The 22580-nt window shown below is 60.0% G+C and overlaps 2 protein-coding genes across 3 annotated transcripts in view; one reads left to right on the top strand and one right to left on the bottom strand.

The window, feature by feature from the left end:
- The window catches only part of ABTB2 (ankyrin repeat and BTB domain containing 2), a 136836-nt gene extending 120771 nt beyond the window's left edge, over positions 1–16065 (top strand). Inside the window, exons 4-17 of the mRNA XM_070427769.1 lie at positions 1857–2009; positions 3225–3390; positions 5174–5263; positions 5772–5873; positions 7687–7783; positions 7976–8111; positions 9183–9412; positions 10560–10738; positions 11127–11232; positions 11401–11503; positions 11831–11921; positions 13992–14060; positions 14608–14721; positions 15768–16065. Coding sequence (XP_070283870.1) covers positions 1857–2009; positions 3225–3390; positions 5174–5263; positions 5772–5873; positions 7687–7783; positions 7976–8111; positions 9183–9412; positions 10560–10738; positions 11127–11232; positions 11401–11503; positions 11831–11921; positions 13992–14060; positions 14608–14721; positions 15768–15965 — 1834 coding nt within the window. The 3' untranslated portion in view covers positions 15966–16065. The remainder of the gene's footprint in view (positions 1–1856; positions 2010–3224; positions 3391–5173; positions 5264–5771; positions 5874–7686; positions 7784–7975; positions 8112–9182; positions 9413–10559; positions 10739–11126; positions 11233–11400; positions 11504–11830; positions 11922–13991; positions 14061–14607; positions 14722–15767) is intronic.
- Positions 16066–21576: 5511 nt separating this feature from the next.
- The window catches only part of NAT10 (N-acetyltransferase 10), a 33694-nt gene continuing 32690 nt past the window's right edge, over positions 21577–22580 (bottom strand). For both annotated transcript variants that reach the window (XM_070427767.1, XM_070427768.1), the window contains exon 29: positions 21577–22332. In XM_070427767.1, the coding sequence (XP_070283868.1) occupies positions 22227–22332 (106 nt within the window). In that variant the 3' untranslated portion in view covers positions 21577–22226. The remainder of the gene's footprint in view (positions 22333–22580) is intronic.

The raw sequence follows: 22580 nt of genomic DNA, 5'->3' as shown, positions 1-22580 counted from the left end.
TGCAGACACGTGCACGCTGGCACTGAAAGGCTTTGGCCGGGCGCAGCCTTTTTCTTTGGGAGGGAGCACAGCAGAGAGACGCTGGGGACGATGCAAACATCAGCCATCCCAGCCTTGCTCCTCCGGCGCCCCTTCACCCTGGAGTCAGGGCGCAGCTCCAGCCCAGGGAGTTTTTATGGGGTTTTCCAGAATGTCCAGTGAAGCAGGCCAGCGCTTCTCAGCGTGCCCAGTGGGCTTGAAATTACCGGAAAGGAAATAGTGACCAGGAACCCACAGGCCAAGGGTAGCACGTTACCGAGAAAACCCATGAATTGCTGGTCCTTTTACTTTCCCATGGACCACAGGCCCGAGGGGCGGGTAGGCCAAGGAGAAAGGCCTGAAGAGGTCAGTTTGGGGGCAGGTGGCCACCACCCCAGAGGCAGAGGAACCACCTTGACCCAGGGGGTTTCTGCATGTTGGGAATATTAATCAGTGTTCAGTTCAGGAAGCAGAAACTACCCTAGGTGCTTCAAGCAGGAAGAGATTTAATGCAGGGAATTGAGCACCAACAGAATCTCCGGAACGGCTCAAGGAGCAGGCTCGAGGCTGAGCCTCCAGGAGTGACTCTGAGGAGGACACAGCTTGTCTGTGGGTGGGGAACTAGACGCCAAATGAGCCCGTCCCCAGCGTCTGCCACCAAGGTTATCGACACTGAATTTTTTTCATGTGCCAGGCTCTGAGGGGCCCGAAACAGAATGAATCGCGGCCGCATCTGACTAGACTTCATGATTTCCCAAGTTCCCTCTTGGATTTCCCTGCGTGCAGCTGGGAGATGCCACCTGAGCGGCTGCACTTGGGGCTTTGTCTTGGCTGTTGGCCACGACAGGGAAGGATGGCTGGCAAATCCACCAAGTCTTTTCTCATTTACACTTCATTCCCCGGTGCTGGTGGCTCAGGTGAAACCTTCCCCTTGGATGGAAAGGACTGACGCGTACAAGTGTGCCTTTGAGCTCGCCTTGTAGCCTTATCATGGGAGAGCTGTAAAACCCAGAAATATTTGAGGGGGAATTCAAGTGGACACTTGTAATCAAGCAGGGGTCATTCACAAATGGATTGTTGGTCCTTTTAGAATAGGGGTCCTCAAACTACGGCCCTCGGGCCACATGCAGATACAAATATTGTATTTGTTCCCGTTTTGTTTTTTTACTTCAAAATAAGAAATGTGCAGTGTGCATAGGAATTTGTTCATAGTTTCTTTTTAAAACTATAGTCCGGCCCTCCAATGGTCTGAGGGACAGTGAACTGGCCCCCTGTTTAAAAAGTTTGAGGACCCCTGTTTTAGAATCTATATGTTCCCTGTGGATTCCTGGCTTCCCACTCCGACGCGTGAGCACCACACCCTTGGAAATTATATGCCATTCTTTTCTGGGCAGAAACAGGGCTTGGTCCCGAGCTGAGAACTTGGGTGCCCTAGACTGAGTTCCTGAGGCTCAGCCACACGTTAGTCCTTCAGCAGATGTTTCCTGGGGGCCTGTGTGCGGGCTGTGCGGGGCGTGGCTTGGAGAAAGCAGGGATGAGGGAGGCTCTTTCCCACGCGGGAGCGTCAGTCGGGAGGAGACGCATTGGCTGTCGGAAGAGAGTTGTGAGGGACCTTGGAGCAGGAGGGGACTGTTTTCTCTGGAGACAGGGATCTGGGGAGGTTTCCGGAGCTGAGCCTTGAAGGATCAGTGGTATCTGGACGGGCAGAGGTGAGCTGGTTCGTGCTCAGGAGGAGGCAGGAACGGGTCGGTGGGCTTGGAACCCTGAGTGCCCGTGGTCTGGTGTGTCCTGGTCAAAGGCAAGAGCCCGGGCCTGACCCTCTCTCTGCTGCCTCGCAGGCCCTTCATGCTGCTGCCCCCGCTGATGGAGTGGATGCGCGTGGCCATCACCTATGCAGAGCACCGGCGCAGCCTCACCGTGGACAGCGGCGACATCCGGCAGGCGGCCCGGCTGCTGCTGCCCGGCCTGGACTGCGAGCCCCGGCAGCTCAAGTACGGGCTCAGGGGGAGCAAGGCGGGAGGGCCCCGGCTCCCGTGCCACCCCTTGCCACCCTGCCCTCGTCTCCTGGAGCCTGTTAGAGCTGTCGTTCTGGGCCTCAGCTGCTCTCTGGGTGCCTCCCCTGCAGCCGTGGGTCTGGTACCCAGAGCACCCTTGGGTTAGGGCAGGCGAGCTCTCACCGTCTGGCTCTCTGGGATATTTGGGGGTGAGGGCGGAAGTGGGTCCTCTCCTCTCTTCCTGTAATTGCCATTCTTGAGCACGTCCTATGCAGGCACTGCGCTGAGCCCTTCCTTTTATGTGCATTGCTCGGTCCCTATGACAGCGTTAGAGAGAAAGGGCTATTATAGTGCTCATGTTACAGGTGGAGAAGCTGAGTTGATTTGCCCCTAGACACCCAGTCAGCCAGGTGGCTGTGCCCCGATTTGAACGTAGGTCCATGTGGCCCCAGCAAGGCTCTTCGTTTCCTTCCTGATGTGCCTCTTGGCTGGGTCTCCAGGCCCCAGGGAAGGTCCGTGTGGCCATGCTTGGCCTGTGAGAGTCTTGCAGCTCTTGTTGCTGTTTTTGACCGGCCCAAACCCTAGTTCTGGCCTCCTCTGTCTTCATGGTGAACGCCCGCTCTCCTTCTGGAAGTTACACTCTCGACACTTTGGCCTCACACGGCTGCGGCCGAGCTCCCCTCTGGAAGCCCACAGTGCCCTGCGGAGATGCTGGGCTTCCTGGGAGTTCCCTTGGTAGGGTGCTCGATGGCACTGGGGCTCTGGCTGCTCCCTGTCATTTATTACGTCCTCTGGCCTCACCAAGAAGCCTCGAGGAAAGAGACTGTAATGCTCAGAACTGGGACTTGGCCCACACCATGCGAGGGGCCCAGCGAGGCCTTCTCCGTGGCCCCAGCCCAGGCCAGGACTCCTCGGGCAGCCGGGGAGATCATTCCAGAGGGTACGTTGTTTCCTGGCCATGGACCGTTCCCCAGAGCTCAGAGCACTTCTGTAAAGCCATAGACCAGCAGGAGTGTGTGTGCTCGTGTCACTGAGCATGACCAGGCCAGTCACTGCTGCTCCGCCGGCCATTCCCAGTCCTCCCCACCCACCCCGTCCGCCTGCCCCCCGCCCACTGCCGGGCACAGCTGTGTCACGGCTCCTTGCGAGGCGGTGTCCCGGCAGAGCGTCCACACACGGCCACGCTCACACACGCCGGTCTTTCCTGCACAGACCCGAGTGCTGCTTCAGCTCCTTCCGGAGGCTGGATGCCCGAGCGGCTACCGAGAAGTTCAGCCAGGACCTGGGCTTCCGCATGCTCAACTGCGGGAGGACGGATCTCATCCACCAGGCGATCGCGGCCCTGGGCCCGGACGGGGTCAACACCATGGACGACCAGGTGCGTTCGGAGAGCTCCCCTGTGCAGGCAGCTTGGCAGGGGTGAGGGGGATGGGAGGTGGGGGCGTCTTCCTCTCAGGCCCGGCCTGTGGCTTCAGACACACCTGGGCTTGGGCGCCATGTCACAGCGTGGCATTGGGACAAGCTCCTCACTGAGCCTCCGCGCCTCCCTCCACCACGGGGACCACGGTGCCGCCCCGGAGGGTCACGGTGGGACATGGTCAGTGCTCAGGAAGCGGTCGTTCTGGGTGGTGGTGTCCACAGGCTGACGACGATCCCTGGAGTCTGTTAATCAGCCCCTTCCAGTTTAGCCGCTTCATGTTCCTCAAGTAGGGACGGGCCCGACACAGAAAAAGGAGTTTCTCCTCACAGGGCTCCGAGCCTGCCTCAAACTCCAAATCGTGTGCAGATGTGTGGGGAAGGAAAGCCAGGCGTGTGCGGGGGTGAAACGACGCCGAGTTCCCCTCTGCGGCAGTGGCGTTTCTCCGAGGCCTGGTCCTGCGTGCCCCTCGGCCTTGGTGTTTACACGGTGACCTGTGGGCAGACAGCCCCTCACCATGATTATGCTCAGGCCATTTCTGTGTCTCTGGGCACGAGGCAAGGATTTACGAGGCCAGGAGATGTTGTCTACACACAAATAACCTAATAAATAACAGCACGGGCTCCAGGAAGCGCTTGCCAGGATCCAGCTGAGGAATAACTCTTCCCACCGCGGCCTCTGCTATTACCGGCCCCGGAGAAGGGTTCCCGGCCAGGAGGCAGCCATGCGCCACCCGCCTGCACCCGGGAGGGTTGGGCCTCAGCTTCCGGGAAAGTTCGGAACGTCTCAGGAGCACGAGACGTTACGGTAAAGCATCTCCACCTCCCAGGAGACGCTGCAGAGGGTGAGCTTCACAGCCCGGGACCTGGCTTTCGTCTCAGCCCTGTGTCACTCGTGTGAGGCTGTGGGCACGTAATCCCCCTCTGCCCCTCACCTGTAAAATGGGGACAAGAGCAGAGCCTCCTAGTTAGGGTGTCACGGCGACTAAATGAGATAATGCATGTAAACCGCTCCCAGGGTGACTGGCATGCACAGGGCTTGGGTGGGCAGGGTGATGGCCGTTTAATCTAGCAGCAGTGATAGCGCTGTGTTAATGACTTAGCTCAGGCAAGGTAATCCCACCCTGTAGCAAGCAATTTGTACAGAGTAATTCATACTCTTTACCCCCACCCTGTGAGGAATGCTCTTCCCATTCTAAAGATGCAGAAACTGCCCAGCCCTGTGTCACTCGTGTGAGGCTGTGGGCTGAGCGCTGGACCATGCACCAAGAGGTCACGGTTCCATTCCCAATCAGGGCACATGCTCGGGTTGCTGGCTCAATCCCCAGTGGGAGGAGTGCAGGAGGCAACCGATGTCTCTCTCGCTCTCTCCCCCTCTCCTTTCCTTTCTCTCTAAAAACCAATAAAAACATATTTTAAAAAATTAAATTTAAAAAAAAAGATAAAGAAACAGGCACAGAGGGGTACAAGTAACTTGCATACAAAGTTTACAGCTCCCCGTGGCAGAGGAGGCCTCGCACCTGCGTCCGGCCCCACGGCCTGTGCTCGTGGAAATGCCCCTCCTCGCCCTCCGGGTGCCGTGTGCCCAGCAGGCCCAGGGGAGGCCGGCACCGGGCACAGGATCGCTCGGATGAGCAGCGGGGGAAGCAGGAACCTTGGATCTGTGGTTCTGGGGCAGAGGCCTGTGGAATATGTCCCCCTGTTCTGTTTCCTGATAGTTTCATTTCTGCCTTTGGTTCCCGTAGGGTATGACGCCGCTGATGTACGCCTGTGCTGCTGGGGACGAAGCCATGGTCCAGATGTTGATCGATGCTGGAGCAAACTTGGACATCCAGGTGCGTAAGCCCCAGAGCCGCACCCAGGCCCCTAGCCCAGCAAGAGAGCACCCCAAGGTCTCCATCAGCCGTGCTACATGCTGGGTGCGGAGTTTTGAACAACTGGGTAGAGGTGTCCCAGGACTGGAAATCCAAGGTGCATGGCGATCACAGTTAGCAAAGATTTGGGCTTTCGGAGAGGAGGGTGCTAAGTGGGGGCCACAATCCTGCTGGCACCTTTTACCTTTTATCAACCTAACCCCCATCCCCAAGTGCTTCTGGCTCTGCCTTCCTCTGAGCCATCAAGTGCTCCCTCTGCCCAGGGCAGACATCACTAATTGAGCATCCTTTTGAGCCTTGTCCACAGGGTGCTCCAGGCAGACATTACCAATGGAATGTGGAAAGCACCCGAGTTAATTCCTAGTCACCGTCCCCGCAGGGTACCCCCTTCGCTCACTCGGGTGCCTGTGTGACCTGCCCGGGGATGTCACTCACCCAGAAACACTGATCGTTTGTGGTATTTTCCCAGGTTCCTAACAACTCTCCCAGGCACCCCTCCATTCACCCCGACAGCCGGCACTGGACCGCGCTGACATTTGCTGTGCTGCATGGACACATCTCTGTGGTTCAGGTGAGCTCCTGCCAGGTGTGTAGTGCCATGGGCTAGGCCCCAAGCATAGCCTCAGCCTCAAGGAGTGAGCTGTTGCCTCGGATACCAGAGGTGCTGCTTAAGTACCTGGTCGGCAGGCAGAGCCCCACCTGGTTTGTCTCGAGGAGAGGGCTTCGTGTGAGGATGGGGGGGCGTGGGAGGGGGGGCGGTTCAGGAACAAGGCCCAGGTCCAAGCAGTCCGGGCCTGCCTGGCATCTCCATGTCTCTGGGTGAGTCTCAGGGCCTGTTGGAATCTGTGCCCATGTGCTGTTCTCTCTCCGCCACCGTTCCGATCCCTCGCTTTTTCTACGCCCTCATGAACTCCCACAGAGCTGCCTCTGTGTCACGGCGCCCTCCCGGGTCTGCCTCTCCCCGTTAACGGCCCAGTGTGCCACTCAGAGGCAGGACCCACCTGTCGAGCCAAGCCATGTCGTTGGCCACCTTGGCTCAGTAGCTGTGACAGGTGTGGATTCGGGGCTAGAAGGGAAGCTGTGGCAGAGCAGCATCGAACCAGCCGGGGCACCAGCCACATTGCCGCTCAACTCCCAGACTCCTTTGCTCCTCCAGGATCTGACACTCCTTCCCAGGAGGTCATGTAACACCCTCACTGTCCACTAGAGTGTGAGTCCTCTGAGGGCAGGGCCATGTCCAGCCTCTTCACCATCGTCCTCGCAGCCTGGCCTGTAGGGGGCTCGGTCACGGATGGGTACCAGGCCGGCTGCCACATCTGCCTGCTTCTCGGTTGTGCCTCCCGAGGACCTGAGCACAGGTCCAGCCGGGCCCAGGCTTGCCTGGTCTGGTGCCCAGTTTCGCCCCAATGGGCAGTGCCCCACTCCCGCCGCCTTGGTGCACGGGCTCTGGCGCTGGTGCCTGACTGGTTTCTCACTGACAATGGTCCCCGCTGACTGCACCCCAGCTCTGCACACACTGCAGTGGAGGCTGAGGTCAGCCCGGCCCCCCCACCTGGTCTCCAGGGGAGAGGCAGGCGGGGTTTCCCCAGACGGCCAAGCACAGACTGAGGAGGGTTTGGTCTCCAGAAACCTGGGGTGGAGGCAGGGAGGTGGCTCCCTCCAGAGCGGCCGGTCAGGAAAGGTGAGAAGGAGCTCAAAGTCACCTGGTGGAGTCGTGCAGAAGCCACCCCTGCCCAAGGCAAAGCTGGCCCAGCTCAGCTGGGACGGCCTGGTATCTGTTAACCCTGCCCCGTGCCCCTGGCAAGGCCTGCCCAGAATGGGGAGGCCTCCTGGTGTCCTAGGCAGCAAGGTGGTGCCGCAGTCCCACCAATTCCAGCCTCGGGTAGCTCACTGAAACTGATGAGAATGCCGAGATCCACCGGTCACTGAGCCCCTGCAGAGAGGGGCGCACCATTTCACTTAATCCCAGCAACGCTGCGAGCCGTCCCCTCCCATTTCCCAGATGAGGAAGACTGAGGCTCAGAGTTGAGCTGCCTGCACTAGCACTCGGCTCATTCGGACTCTAACATCCAGGCCTTCCCACATCTCTGCTGCCTCCCAGAGCCCCCGTTTCCCTCAGTACTTTCTGTGCTGCTCATCTGCATGAGTTCTTGGAGGGTCACTGCAGGAATAGTTCAGAGGTCCCCATAGCTCAGGGGCTTGGACCAAGGCCACAGGGTGGAGGCAAAGATTCTAGAAACGTGGAGCCCTGAGGGGAACCTGGAGTTCTGCCATTCTGGTTCCTCGGCTGCTGGGTGAGCTGGATGGAGTCCGACCCCACAGCCTCCTGAGGCACATTCCCCTCTAGTCCCCCGCCCTTACGTGTCCACCCTGTGCCCCGACAGTTGCTGCTGGACGCCGGCGCCCACGTGGAGGGCTCAGCCGTGAACAGCGGCGAGGACAGCTACGCGGAGACGCCCCTGCAGCTCGCCTCTGCAGCTGGTAGGTACATGCTGCCCTGACCTGCCCTGCCCAGCAAGGGTCCCCAACTGCCCCTCTCCATGTCACCCCCACACGTGGACCTTGAAGCCCCTCCTCTGGGCCCTCTGGCCGCATCGCCGTGCTTGATGCCCAGGCGGGCCCGGCACAGTGCAGTGCGTGGCGGGCACGTGCTCAATCCGCCTTGTCTCTTAGGGAACTACGAGCTGGTCAGCCTGTTGCTGAGCAGAGGCGCGGACCCCCTCCTCAGCATGCTCGAGGCCAATGGCATGGCCTCCTCCCTCCATGAGGACATGAACTGCTTCAGCCACTCGGCGGCCCACGGCCACAGGTAACCGCTGGGTTCCTGCCCCTCGTGAGGTGGGGGCACAAACCAGGTCTCGGGAGCCTGGATTCCCCAGTGGGGAGCAGAAGAGCTTGGCTGGAGATCTCTCCAGACCAGAAAGCGGATCTGGCACAGGGGCCCAGAAGCTGGAGGGTGGTGGGTCCCTGGCAGACCTGGTACTGGAGCCTGGGGCTGTGGACGCCCAGGGCAGGCCCCGTTTCCCTTGACTCTCTGCCCTGGGACTGCAGGGCCACCTCTGGGCCTCGGTCCTTCCGTGCTCGGTGGAGGTTTGGAGCCAAGCGGCTCCCAATGCTCCCACCCAGCAGATGGCTCGGCCACGCAGAGGCTCTGGGGGCTCTGGGAAGCCACGTCCTGCCCAGGGCAGATGGTGGCCGGGCTCGTGGGGCCACGCCTGCCCAGGGGTGTGACGGGCGGCAGCAGGCTGAGTCTGGGTCTCCACTTCTGCCCACTGTGGCCTCCAGGTGTGTGCATCTCCCTGAATGAGCTCCCAGGACCTCCCAGGCTTCAGTGCCAAGTGTAGGGGGACGCACTCTGGCAGGTCTGACACTACACATTCGTACGTGAACGAATTCTGTACGACATTCATCTTCACGTTCTTGTTAGTGGGAGGGAGTCCGTATGAGCGCGGCTGTGCTGCGGACACTCCGTGGAAGGTGGACGCTGTCTCGGGCTGCTGTGGTCAGGCTCGGCACTGAGGCCATCACTGGCCCAGGTGACCTCCTGGAGAGGGTGCTCGACGCCTGTTCTGCAGACAAGCAGTCAGGGCTCAGAGAGGTGGAACAACGTGGTTGAGGTCACACAGCCAGGACAGCAGGCCTGCCGGGCTCTCGGCAGTACCAGGATGGCAGGAGGGAGGGGTCCCCGCAGCCTCCCTGCCTCTTCCTGTTGCTGGGGCTGGGAGGTGCTGAGACCTCCCTTCCCGGCCCGTCTCCCTGGGTGGGGAAGATCCTGAGCACTTCGTGCCCGCGGGTGTCCCAGAGCAGGCCCTCCAGGCCACGGGGCACTCAGTGGACACGTCCGTGGCGGGACCTCAACCCCTTGGTGCCTGGCCCACAGGAACGTCCTGCGGAAGCTCCTGACGCAGCCGCAGCAGGCCAAAGCGGACGTGCTGTCGCTGGAGGAGATCCTGGCCGAGGGCGTGGAGGAAAGCGACGCATCCAGCCAGGGCAGCGGCGGCGAGGGGCCTGTGCGGCTGAGCCGGACCCGCACGAAGGCCCTGCAGGAGGCCATGTACTACAGTGCGGAGCACGGCTACGTGGACATCACCATGGAGCTGAGGGCACTGGGTGAGGCCCGGGGCGTGCATGCACACACACGTTCTGCTCTTCAGCAGGCCTGCAGGCCAGGGCCCACGGGCAGCTGAGTGTGGGGCGGCGTGGCCTGCACAGGCCTGGTGTGGGCGGCCAGGACGGGAGAGGCCCTGGGCCCCAGGCAGTTCCTCTGCAGGGACCGGTCTTGGCTCAAGCCCTCGGCCCTCCACTGCCCTGGTCAGGCCCTGGGAGGTGCAGCACTGTGAGCCTCATAGGACCAGGTCAACATTTCTGGTCAACTAGACGCTCTCCTGCCCCTCGCCAGCCTCCCTCATTCCCGGGTTTGCCAGGCTATGGCTGCTCCTCTGGGGACGCTGGTCACACAGACCTGGGCATGTTGCAGCCGGCCACCTTGGCCATCGCTGATAATGCTCATTTCAGGCGACTCCCTACAGGAAGCATGGCCTGGTGCCGCTCACCGTGAGCACCCGGCACAAGACGGCATGTTGTTCCTGTCACGGGGGCCACACACACACAGTGCAGGACGGCGAGCAGGGGGCCATGCTGCTTCTCCCAGCTACTCGGCCAAGGTTCCTCACTGTAAAATGGGTGTATCAGTCGACCAAGGATGCTCATGCCACTTACAGCGGGTCCAGAAAAGCCATCAGACCCTTTCTGGCCCACGGTTCTCTCTGTAGTTACCGGGAACAATGCTAGTTTTGTCAGGACCTTCACAAAGCAGTTTCACCTGCTGTGGCCCCACCGACACGCCTGGGCGCTGGTGGAGCCGTGTGATGGGGCAGGGTCACCTCAGGCTTCTAGGCAGGCGTGGGGCCCATATGTCTTGCTTACAATGAATGTGTCCTCTCCCGGAACTCCGGGCCCACGGGCAGTGTGGCCCCCAGCTGAGCTGCAGACGTTCAGAGTCAGGCGCCCTGCATTTGGGCTGAGGACCTGGATTTCCTCTGACCCCTCAGGGCGGCCTGTCAGGGAGAACGGGCGCTTTCCTTCCACGGCTGCGCTGAGAGGGGTGCTCAGCACACAGGGTGGGGCACGGGCCCAGGTGGGGTGCTCTCGCTCATCCCAAGGCAGCCTGCCAGAAAAGGGGTCAGGGTAGGGCGGGCTCGGGGGTCAGTGTGGGAGTGCTCGCCGGGAATGACACCGGCCCTTCTCCCCCGCCCAGGCGTCCCCTGGAAGCTGCACGTCTGGATCGAGTCCCTGAGGACCTCCTTCTCCCAGTCGCGGTACTCCGTGGTGCAGAGCCTCCTGCGGGACTTCGGCTCCCTCAAGGAGGAGGAGTACAATGAGGAGCTGGTCACCGAGGGCCTGCAGCTCATGTTCAACATCCTCAAGACCAGCAAGGTGAGTGTCGCCGGGCAGGTCCCACCACAAGCTCAGGAGGCCTGCGTTCCAGAGCCCGCAGCCCTGAGCCAGACCACAGGGCAGACATGTAGGCACACAGACTGACCACGGGCAGACAGACACGGGGACACCCCCACGCACACAGGTGCACACCTGCCCACCAGCTTGCGCTGCCTGGCTGCAGAGGGCCGAGGCCATGCATTTGTCTGGGCTGGAGCCTGGCCAGAAAAGCAATCGGTGGGAGCAGTGGCGAAGGAACAGGCATCGTCGTGCCAAGGCAGATCCAGGAGGAACAAAAGACAGCGGCTGCTCGAATCCTGGGCTTTTGAAATCAGCCTGACGTACTCGCCACGGCGGGCAGGCTAACGGGCTCTCTGCCTCCCCACAGAACGACTCCGTCATCCAGCAGCTGGCCACCATCTTCACGCACTGCTACGGCAGCAGCCCCATCCCCAGCATCCCAGAGATCCGCAAGACCCTGCCGGCCCGACTAGGTGAGGCCCCTGCCTCACGGCCCTTCCTCCCCTCCCTCCCTCTCACCTTTGTTCTCCATCCCCAGGTGCCAGGGCCTGGCCCGTTCCTCTGTTCTTCCCTTTGAACCCCTCTTGCACCCCGGAGGTGGGCTCCTCGGTCATTCCCTTCTTCCTTCCCTCCCGGCACAGATCCTCACTTTCTGAACAACAAGGAGATGTCGGATGTGACCTTCCTCGTGGAGGGCAAGCTGTTCTATGCACATAAAGTGCTGCTGGTGACGGCTTCCAACAGGTGGGTCCAGCCCCCGGGTGACCAACGTGCATCACAGAGCCCCCTCCGCCCGCCCACGGGGCCATGGGGACCAGAGCACCGAGGCCATCGACTTTATTAGAAAACAAATATTCTGGAACGATAAGTCAGTTTTCTGGCCACAGGTGTCATGGTCATTCCTGTGGGGACAGAGCAGGGCTGGGCCCAGCTGTCAGCCGGGAGATGTAAAGTGCACGGCAATAACTTTTAAGTCGCTCCCTCTCCCGGTGACGGGTCAGGTGATGGATGGTGCCGTCGCACACAGTGACAGAGGAAGTCACGTCCGCCTATCTCGTCCCCTTTTTCCAGGTTCAAGACGCTGATGACCAATAAATCAGAACAAGATGGCGACAGCAGCAAAACCATCGAGATCAGCGACATGAAGTACCACATCTTCCAGGTGGGTGGGTCTCGGCGCTGCACGCTTTGGGGGGCAGCCTTCCACTGCAGCCCGTGTCCTGCTGCATCACTGGCCGGGCCGGAGCGTCCAGGCCACGGTAGCCGTTCCATGGTTGGGTGGTAGCTTCAGGGCCTGGGCACACTGACACGTGTGAGAACAGGCGTGGCCCGTGTGCAAGCCCTCGGGCCTCAGCGAGCTCCCGCACCAGGGAGGTGGCCCAAGCGCCTGCTGGCAACGCAGAACCTGGGGCGGAACCCCGACCTCCGAGGTGGGTGGTGGTCACAAGGGTGGGGACTCACGGTGTTGTTCTGCATCAGCCCCCCGAGCCGTGCTGGCCGAGCAGGAAAGGGCATGAGGAGCCCATCCTGTGGTGGCGATCGAGGGCAGGTCTTTTGATCTCTGCGCTTTGGAGAACAGCAGAGGTTGCATAATGGAAGCTCCACAGCTGGCTGCCAGGCGAGGTCGGGAGGAGACAGGCTGGGCTGAGAGCTCCTTTCTGGAAAGTGGTGGCTGCAGGTCTCTAGACTGAGGTCCCGAAGCAACTAGTGTGGGGGTCCTGGCCCTGCACAGCACAGATTGTGACCTAAAGGGAGAGGCCAGTCTCCCAGAAGCCCCATCCAAAATGGTCGTCTCCCTCGTGCCCTCACTCGTCGTTCGGGTGCTGGGGAGATGGCAGGAAACAGGGCCCCTGGGCTCCAGGAGGCAGGGCGTGAAATAGTGGGACAGGTGGGGGTGGGTGAGCAGTGGATCCTGCGGGGGGCCCTTCCCAGAGCACCCCGAAGACGTCCTCCCTGGGGAGTGCCAGGCTGTGCAAACTTCATCCACCTCTGCCTGCGGCCACCAGCCCCTCAGCAAGGCCCCGAGGGAGCAGCTCTGGTCTGACTTCTAGGGACTTTGCATTCTAGTGCCTTCCAGGCACCACAGATGGCTGGGCCTTGCCAACACCAACTCTCCACATGCAGCAGGCGGCTGCCTTCCAGGCCAGGAGCAGCTCCCAGCCCACGCCCCGGGGCCCCTCTTGCCGAGGGGCTGCCCTGAGGCCATCTTTTAGCAAAGACTCCTGGGAGCTCTCACCTGCCCACCCGGGCCTTTTGTTTTGCCCTGATAGTCAAGCCGTCTGGCTGGTGCCCAGATGGTGAAGGGCAGGTACTATGTGCCGTGGTAAGATCACCAGGGGAGCCCCACTCCTCAGTAGGGAGGGACTCGTGTCTCCCGGGCCTGCCCTGGGCTGACACGAGGCTGGCCAGGCCCCCTCCCTGCTCCTCGCCCCAGAGGCTGGGCTCCTTCCCTAGACCCAGTGGTGCCTCTCCCAGCCTGGGGCCCGTCCTGACAGAGCCCGACTGTGCCGCTGGAGCTGTTTACTCACACACTTGCCAGTTCCCTGCTGGAGCCGTTTCTTCAGCCAGCCAGGGACACTGTCCTTCTTCCAGCTGGGAACCTCCCCAGGCTGCAGCGTGAGGGGAGCTGCCACTCCAACCTCAGCAGAACTGAACAGAGCTCTCCTCCTGGCCCCACCGCCTCCGGCCGACTCCAGAGGCTCTGTGCTTTCTTTGCAAGGGAACAACTCCAGGAGGGAGCAGATCTGGCTCTACCTCCACGAGGAGTCCCAGCACAGACAGGGGAGCTGAGGCCGGCTTCTGCTACCCTCAGAGCCCCACCTCCCTCCATCCCAGCCCCGTATTTAGAATTTAGGTAAAAGGAGGGGTAATCAGCATGGTACCTGGCGCACTGGAGGACTCTGGTGTGGGAGTCATGGGGCCTGAGTGACCTAAGCCACGCCAGCTTCCCTCCTCGGGCCTCAGTGTCCGGCTGTGACTAGATCTTCCCTCCTGGGCGCGAGGGGAACCCCTCCCAGACGGGAGTCAGGAGAGAAAGGTCTTGGGCTGACTTCTGAGGTTGCTCTCCAGCGAAGATGCACACTGGAGTCTCAGCTTGAGCGGGAGTTGGAGGATCTGAGGACGGGGCCGGGCTGGGGTCCATGGGGAGCAGCTGGAGTGGCACTCGGGGGGCCGGGTGAGGACATGGGCACTCGGGTCCACGTGGCGTTCACACCACCTCTTCTCGCTGCAGATGATGATGCAGTATCTGTACCACGGAGGCACGGAATCCATGCACATCCCCACCGCCGACATCCTGGAGGTGAGGCTCTGGCCCGCTCGGTCAGGCACAGGACCCAGTGCCCACCTGCCAGATCTCAAGCCCACTTTCAGCCTTTGGAGAGATGAGGGCAGGAAGGTGGCCTCTGTGAGGCCCTTCGGAGAGGCTGGCCAGGAGGTCATGGAGCCTGACCTCCTGGCCACACCTGGGGGTTAGGAAGGGACTCCCGGGGTGGGTGGTCGGCCCTGGAGGATTAGAAGATGGCTGGGCCTCCTCCTCACCTCCTCCCGCTTAGAAAACGGGCCTGTTGCTACTGGGGTACAGGGCTACAAGGCCATGTAGACAAAGCATGTAGCTCAGCGTTGCAGACTCCCAAGGTCAGAAATCCCAGCCAACATCTGTCCATCCTGTGCCACCGGGTGTCGCAGCAAATACTCAGTTGGCTTAGAACAGACATAAACCAAGGCCCTGGGAGTGTCCTGCTGGTGTGGGCGGGCCCCGGAGGTTGGGCGGACGCAGCACCTTGCTGTTCTGTGATGCCTGGGCCACAGGCCCGGCCCCACATGCCCAAGGTGCTCTGCCCCCACAGCTGCTGTCGGCTGCCAGCCTGTTCCAGCTGGACGCCCTGCAGCGGCACTGCGAGATCCTGTGCTCCCAGACCCTCAGCGTGGAGAGCGCCGTCAACACCTACAAGTACGCCAAGGTGAGGACCTGCACACCCTCCGCTCCACCCAGGCGCCCCTGAGGTCACTGCTGCCCCGTGGGGCCACAGGCAGTGCAGGAGACCAACATGGCTCCCAGGTGTGGGGCCTGAGTCAGATCCAGTCCACGGGGCCTTGGCTTTCTCCTCAACCTGGTCTCTGTAATCTTCCCCCATCTCCGTAAACGGCATGACCACCTCCTCAGACTCAGGAGTTACATTTGATTTTTTTTAAAGAAAAACTCCCACAGCTAGGCCCTCTCCCTCCACTGTTTCCACCGTTACCTCTCCGACTGCTGTGCTGGCCTCCCCTCCGCACTTCCTGGCTCACCCACAGTCCACTCGCCTCTGTCACTCCTCTCCTTAAACTCTGCCTCCAGGCAAATAAAATCCTAGCCTCACCAAGCTCTACGAGGCCCCTGGGGCCCTGCCCACATCTCTTCCCATGCCGCCTGTCTCCCCTCAGCTGGTTCCTCTCCAGCGCTCTCGCTCTTGCAAGAACCACCCCTCCTCTGGGAGCTCCTTCCCGAGCTCCGCTCCTCACAAGGCAGCTGCCACCCGCTTCCTCCCAGCGCTGACTCTGTGGCGTTTCCTTGCTTGTTTGGCTCCTTGGCTTCTCCGAATCCCCCAGACTAGAGCATCAGCCCTAAGAGAGCGTTGCAGGGACGTGACCTCGAACCTGGCGCCCAGAGCGGTCCCCCAGTATCTGCCGAGTTAAAAGAGTTACTGAGCATCTATCTCGTGACCCCTCATGTCCACCCAGCAGTGGACAGTCCCTGGCCTTTGCAGGGAGCTTCCAATCCAGTGGGGAGAAGGCCATTCAACACCATCCCCATGGGACACAGGCAGGAGACCAGAGACGTCCTGGTGGTGCAGCTGGGATTGGAACCCAGTCAGTCCAACCTGAAGGACGTGCTTAGGGAAGGAATTCGATAAGGGGGGGGTCACCTCAAGCTGCAGAGACAGGCCATGCCCCCCCCCCCCCGGCCTTGACCCGGGGGGAGGGACGTGCGAGGCTGTGGTCTCACCCCTTCTCCCTGTCCCCACAGATCCACAACGCCCCTGAACTGGCCCTGTTCTGTGAGGGCTTCTTCCTGAAGCACATGAAGGCCCTGCTGGAGCAGGACTCCTTCCGGCAGCTCATCTACGGCCGCAGCAGCAAGGTGCAGGGCCTGGACCCGCTGCAGGACCTGCAGAGCACCCTGGCCGAGCGTGTGCACTCCGTCTACATCACCTCCCGGGTGTGAGGCGGGTGGGGTCCGCACACCCAGCCCCACCTGGGCTGGGAAAGGCTGGGAGCGAGTGCTCCTGGGTGTCTGGACACGGTGTAGCCAGAGCCTACGGATGTACCAGGCCCCACTGGGCAGGGCTCATTCTAGGACCCCTTTCCTCAGACATCCTCTGGTGTCTGTCTGCCCTTGGGAAGTTAGATGTGCCCTGAGCCCACCTGTCGCTAGGCAGCCGCACCCTCAACCCCTCTGTCCCAGAGCTGTTTGCTCAACCAGTAACGGGCAGAGGGCAGCTGTGGCCAGAAGGCGGAGAGCCACTGTGTACTCACCTTGTTCCCCCCTTCTCCCCTCGCGGTGGTGGCTGATCCTGATTCAACTCTGCTCTAAACAGCAGACCGTGGGCCTCGGTGAGCTCGGACTGGCTCCTGGGCCTCCTATGAATGTATAGAAGATACACTCTGTTTGGGACCCCGGCCATCTCATTCCAAAGCCAATACTTTTCCTCAATATCCAATCTCTGAACTTCCTCAAGGTCATGCCTTTGAAAGGCTGGCTATGGGCCGCCTGGGGGCCTGCACAGAGGGTCACTTTGAGTTCCGTTTTCTTTGGTTTCTGGGCCTCTTTTGGGGACCGCCAACCTGCTCAGTTAGCGGTAGAAGGCAGTTCCCCAGCTGATGCCCTCCGAGCTTTCCGACGGGGCCCGGTGGCCTCGGCTTCTGTTGTTGCTGCTGGGTTTAGGGCCTGACACCCCAGGCCTAGGGTCAGGCTGCCTCTGTGGGCTCAGGAGGCAGAGCCCTAAGGGTGCCCTCGGGCAGATCTCTCAAGTGAACCATCCCTTAATTTGGACTGGGAGCTGCAGGTGTCGGGGAGCCAGGGGACGGGGCACTGCAGGACCAGGGAGAGGGGAGGGCTGGGGGGAAAGGGCTTCCCCTCTCCTACCTGCCGATGCCTGCAGGCTCCGGGCTCTGCTGGGGCGGAGACGCAGCGTCAGGCCTGGACACTCGTCATATTTATGGACCAGACACTGGGGGGCGCTCTGGACAGCCTACTCGGGTGTAGCCTTCCTGAGCTGTCTGGCCGCACCTTAGAAACTATTTATTCACCAAAAGTCCTGGGCACTCAGGCGGCGGCGCTGCGGTCGCCTGGAAAGCCGCCGGGGCTTGCGATCCTGGGAAATATTTTCGACTAGCTGCTTGAGCTGGATGTACAAAGGAAGAGGCGTATTTTATTGCTATAATATTGTATGATACTGTAACTGTACATTAATGTCACTATTGTAAATGTACTATGGTTTTATTAACAATAAACACCCGTGAACAATGACCTTGGCCTCATCGCTCCCGGTAGAGCTGTTCAGAGTTCAGAAGTGGGAGAAGCCCACGTAGGAGCAGGACGAGAACCCAGAGCCGGTTCCCTGGTCACTCGGGTTCTTGTCTCTCAGGAAGAAAAAAACCACCAAAAGCTATCCGGTGGCCCCCCACTCGCCTCACCCAGGACCTGAGCCTGGGTCCTACCCTTGCCAACTCCACGGCATGGAACAAGTACAGTAAACCCTCGATTTTATGGACCTCAATTTAAAGGAGAAAATTTCTCATCCGTGTGACATGTGAAAATTAACATCCTGTTAATTTTAAAATGCTTTTAACCAAGATTTGCTTATAATTAAATTAACAGGGCTACTTTTTTGTTATTCACTGACACAAATATTACATATCTACAACTATAGTCTACATGTTTAAACCCAAGAGTCACCGCTTATAAACAATGTGCAGCAAATGCTTAGCACGTGCCCACACCGCGTCGCTTACAGTGACTGGGCCTGTCGTTCTGGGGCTGACTTTCTGCAGTTTGAACGCGACCCGCCAACGTGCCCCCATGCACTAAGCCACGCCCCAGCCGGGTGCGTTTGTTTACTCGTGGCGCAAGCGCACACTGACTAGGCCTATTCAGTATAAATTTAAAATCAGTCATACATACAGGGAACTTTTCTGTGAAACTGAACTTTTCATACATGATTATAATTATACAAACGTGCCTATGTAGTAAAAACGGATAAACTAATTTGTCAATTTTTTAACATACGTGATCAGTAAACCTTTCTTATGTAACGGACTTTGGGCTTTAAGGGACACCCCTCACCTGAATCTGTCCCTTATATCGAGGTTTTACTGTACTTCCTTTGCTAGGCCTTAGTTTTCTTCTTCTGTCAAATGAGGCAGCTGATAACATAAAATGGTTCCCATTGGTTAAGCACTTATGTGCCATTGGCTGGACAGAAGGTGTCTGCCTGGAGGGACCAGGGCCTGATGACAGGAGTAAGACACCTATCAGGGGTTTAGGGGTTTTTCTGATCTCCCCTGAGCCCAGACCCCCTCCCCTAGCCCCAGTGTGGGAGCTGTTGTTGGGGTCATCCTAATAGTTGCTTGTAAACTCTTGCATAGTCCAAACCTGTGGGCCCAGTGAGGTGGGGCAGGCCTTCTCCATCCTGGTCTGGCCGGATGTAGGCACCTGTCCCTCCAGAACCTGCTGAGCCACCTGGTAATGGAGAGAGACAGTGAGCCGGTGACTCGGGCCCAAGGGTTTTCCGGACCCAGTTTGTTTTAGGTGCCAAGTCCAGGGTCCCTGCCTGTAGAGGAAAGCAAACTGCTCAGGTCACTGGGAATACTGACCAAGTGGCTGTGGGAATGGGGGGACAACATGAAGACCTCCTGGGGTCTATACCAGGAAAGGCCCCTTTCCCAGCTTTGCTGGGTTTGGCCCAGGTGGGGCAGCTAGAGGCCCAGCCTGGGTCCTGGCAGTGGTGGGGAGAGGGCCCTGCATGGACACATGGCGCCCTTTGGGGGACAGGGGGAGGAGGTGCGCTCACGACACCACCCTCTGGGCAGAGGCCCTGAGGGAGGTTGCCCCTGGCCCAGCCCTCCCCATCGGCAGGGGCTGCCCTTCAGGGGTCTGCATCCACCCTCCCCACAAGTCCCCCCACCCTACAGGACGCCCTCAGGCGATTACCCCGCCTAAGGCAAGACGGGGAGGCTGGTCCTGGATGGGGCTCAGCCATGTCCTTCTCTCTTTTGGACGGAAGGGCAGGTTAAAGCAAAGATGATATTAGAAGGTGTAGGACCCCTTTGAGCCTTCATGTAGCAGGAACACACTCTTATGAGAGCACTTAAAACAGTAATTAGGGGAAAATCAGACATCCTCCCAAAGGACTAGGAGGCTCTAATGGAAATGGAGGTGGTCACCTCACCTTCTCCTGAGGCCACTGCTCCGGAGGTGGGGCCAGGTACCCTCCCGCAGCTCCAGGCCCTCAGCCCAGCAGGCTGGGGGAGGAAGTGGATTCTCCTCCGCAGGAGTTCTGGGAAACCAGAGGCTGAACGTCTGTTCTCTCTACGGAGGGGTCCGTCCTACTGCAGCCGTCCCACGGGCTATAAGCTCGCACTTCTGCTGCTGGAGCCTGGGCCTCCTCATCCAAGACAGGGGCCCCAGTCCCACCAGGGCCCCCGAGGCCAACCCTGAGCCGGCCTTCCTCCACCTGAGCCCGCCCTGCTTTCTGGCTCCCAGGCCTCCCTTTTCCTTTCAGTCTGAGCGTTCTCCTCAGAGCCCCCTCAGGCACCAGAAAGCCCCAAGCCTCCCCTTTTCTGCGCCCCCCTCCACCCCCTGCAGAATCCACACATTGTAACGCTAACCAATTGTTTACAGAATGACCACACCCCCTTCTCTCTGGTCTGAGGGCCCGAGGGGATGCCAGCCCCACCCCCTCCTCCAGGCCTGAGGCTGGCCCAGGGCTGGCGGCTGGCGTAATGGCCTCAGATAATGAGTCCACATTTTTCCAAGGTGACAGTCACTTACTTCCTCCCCTCCCCCAGCCTCACAGCCCCCTTTGTGTCCTCTCCTGGGCGCTGGGGACTGCGGGGCCAGATGAGCAGTGGAGACACTGAAGCAGGCAGCACCGGCCCCTCCCGGCTCCACTCTCGGGGATGGAGACCACTGAGGAACCTCCTTTGTTGGGGCATCTTCAGCCCCTTCCCGTCCTGGTGACAGCATTCATTTCACAAGTGAGAGTTCCTGAGATGGTGAGCTTTGCAGATGTCACTGTCTGGGGGCCAGATGGCGAGGCCTGGGGAGGCGGGCGAGGCCTGGGGAGGCGGGCGTGCTCTCAGGTTTGGAGGAGAACCCAAGATCACAGCCCAAAAGTGCAGAGACCTGTTTAGGAACATTCGCTTTGCAAATACAAGGCCCAGGACTGTGCACAGCAGGCGAAACGTCCGCTTGCTTTCTGTGTGCAAAAGGGAAGGCCATCTGAGGAGCAAAGCTGCTGGAGGACGTGCGGCCGGACGGTCTGACTGCGAATGCACGCTCCTCGCTCCCCAGGGGGCTCCTCTTCCAGCTCAGGTGGCAGGTGCAGGACAAAGCCGGTCCTATTCAGTCGCCAGCACTGGTGGTAACTGCAGCTCCCCTGCCGCTCTGGGCCACAGAACTCGGACGTGGCGAGCACTTGCTGTCGGCCAGGCACTGTTCTCGGCTCTTCCCTCACCACGGCTGAGCGCGTGCTGTCATGGCCACTCCTGTTTCCAGATGTGGACGAGGCAGCAGGGAGAAGTCACAGAAAGGGTCAGGGCAGAGCCAGTGTCAAAGGCAGGCAGTCGGCTTCGGAACGCCTCCCTGCACCTGGGCCAGCAGAGCAGCCCTGGGGACGTGGGTCCCATGGCTCAGCCCATCTGGGATTCTGATTCTGTTTTCGGCCGCTCTCCCAAGGAGATCCTCTTTGAAAGGCAGGCTCAGGCACTCTGAGAAAAACAGATCAGAACTCTTTTCATCTCTCCTCTCTCAGCAAACGCAGACCTCACGGGGGTCTTCAGGCAGGAAGCAGCAGAGCCAGGAGACAAAAGGCCCCTTCGCCACGGACACAGGCGCAGGGGACAGCGTGCTCTTCCCCTGTGGCCTCGAGTCCCTGGGCCGAGTGTCTAATCCTCTTGGATCCAGAGGCTCCCCTTCACTTCCCTGTTCGGGCGTTGGCCGTCTAGGACCCCGGTTACGTGTCAGGGCTGAGGAAAGAATCTATTTTGACTCACAAAAGACCTAAATTTACGAAAAAGCAAGGAACATTAGTAACCAAAGCACATGCATTTTTTCAGGTAAAAATAAGAACAGAGAAGTTGGAGATGGATGTGGCCAGGGAGCCACAAAATAGACACAGACCACAGCACCACTGAGCTGACTGCCTGGGCGACATGGATAAGGACCAACCCTACAGAGGCCCTCGGGGCCATTTCAGTAGCAGTACCGGATTTGGGACCAGAAAGTAGATACCGTCAAACATACCAAAGTATATGTGAAGCCACCACAGAATTTGCCCCCGACAGAGGGAAGGGACAAACCACCTGACAGGAGCTGGGGGGAAGAGGCACCGCCAGCTGGCCCCCAGGCACACACCACGTCCCTCAGTGACCCAGCGAGCGCGGCCGGGCCAGCCACCTGGCCCACAGGCTCCTGAGATGTCAGCCCGGGCTGCCCTGCCCAACCTCGGCCTCGATTCCAGCACCCCCAAAGCCTCCCAGCAGCCAAGACCCCCAGAACCAACAGGGCCAGATGCACCTTCCCCCTGCGTGGAGCCAGTGAGTACCCACAGGCGGCAGCTTTCTAGATGTTATTTATTAAAAATAGATCCTCTGTCCCTCTCAGCCTGGCTGGGGAAGCAGTCTTTCCCAACGTATTTCCCCAAATGGATGAAGCAGGAAGTTTGGGGACTCGAAAGCCATAGCCATCCTGAGTCAGGAGGTCGGGCACTGGGCGGCCGCCTGCGGGAGCCAGGAGTGAAGGTGGCAGCACCCACCCCACGGCCACCGGCAGGCTCCCGCTGCCCAGGCCAGGGGCCGGGACAAGTCCATGACGAGGCTCGCACTCCACCGGCAGCCTCCGGGCATCACCACACAGCGCACTCAACACCTGAGGAGGGACAAGGGCTGGCGTGGCTCCCACACACGTGGGAAGGGAAAAAGCTGCACCCAACACAAAACATGAACTTATGGGAAAGGAAGGCCAGGCTGGGAGGAGGCAGACCCCGGCAGGGCCAGAGGTTGGCCCCTGGCGAGGTCCGAGCCGACCCACTCGGCAGCGAGTGCTTCCAGCCACGCCCACGCGTGCACCGAGTCCCAGGCCGGCTGCGGGGCTGACGGGCCCGCGCTGCCTTCCACGGGGCCTCGGCCCAGTCCAGCTGGAGTCGGTTCAGAGAGTCAGGGTGTCTCCTTGCGAGTCAGCTGCTGAGGCCCAAGCTTCTTGCCACTATTTCTTCCGTTTCAGTTTCATGTCCTTTTTGTGCTTCGTATCTCTGTTCTTAAACTTTTTGTTCTGTTTGGGTTGTTTCGCTTCCAATTTCCTTTTCTTGTCACTGGGGGTAAAGAACAGCAGTAAAGGAGAAAGAATGAAAGGTGCACAACGGCTTTGCTGGGTCTGAAAACGGGTCCCAACACCTGAAACAGCATGAGACCCAGGCAGACACAGATGTCCCTGTAGGCCTGTCAGCACGCCCAGCAGCGTGCTGGGCCCAGGGATAGCACAGCAACCCGGCCCCTGCCCTCACTGGGCTCTTGTGGGTGAAGGGACAAATCCACATCTTCTTTTTTTTTTTTTTTTTTT

This window comes from Myotis yumanensis, unplaced genomic scaffold, assembly GCF_028538775.1.
Source record: "Myotis yumanensis isolate MYYU_CA2020_CCGP unplaced genomic scaffold, mMyoYum1.0.hap1 SCAF_10, whole genome shotgun sequence".
Classification (NCBI taxonomy): domain Eukaryota; kingdom Metazoa; phylum Chordata; class Mammalia; order Chiroptera; family Vespertilionidae; genus Myotis; species Myotis yumanensis.
This window is presented reverse-complemented; position numbering and strand designations above follow the sequence as displayed.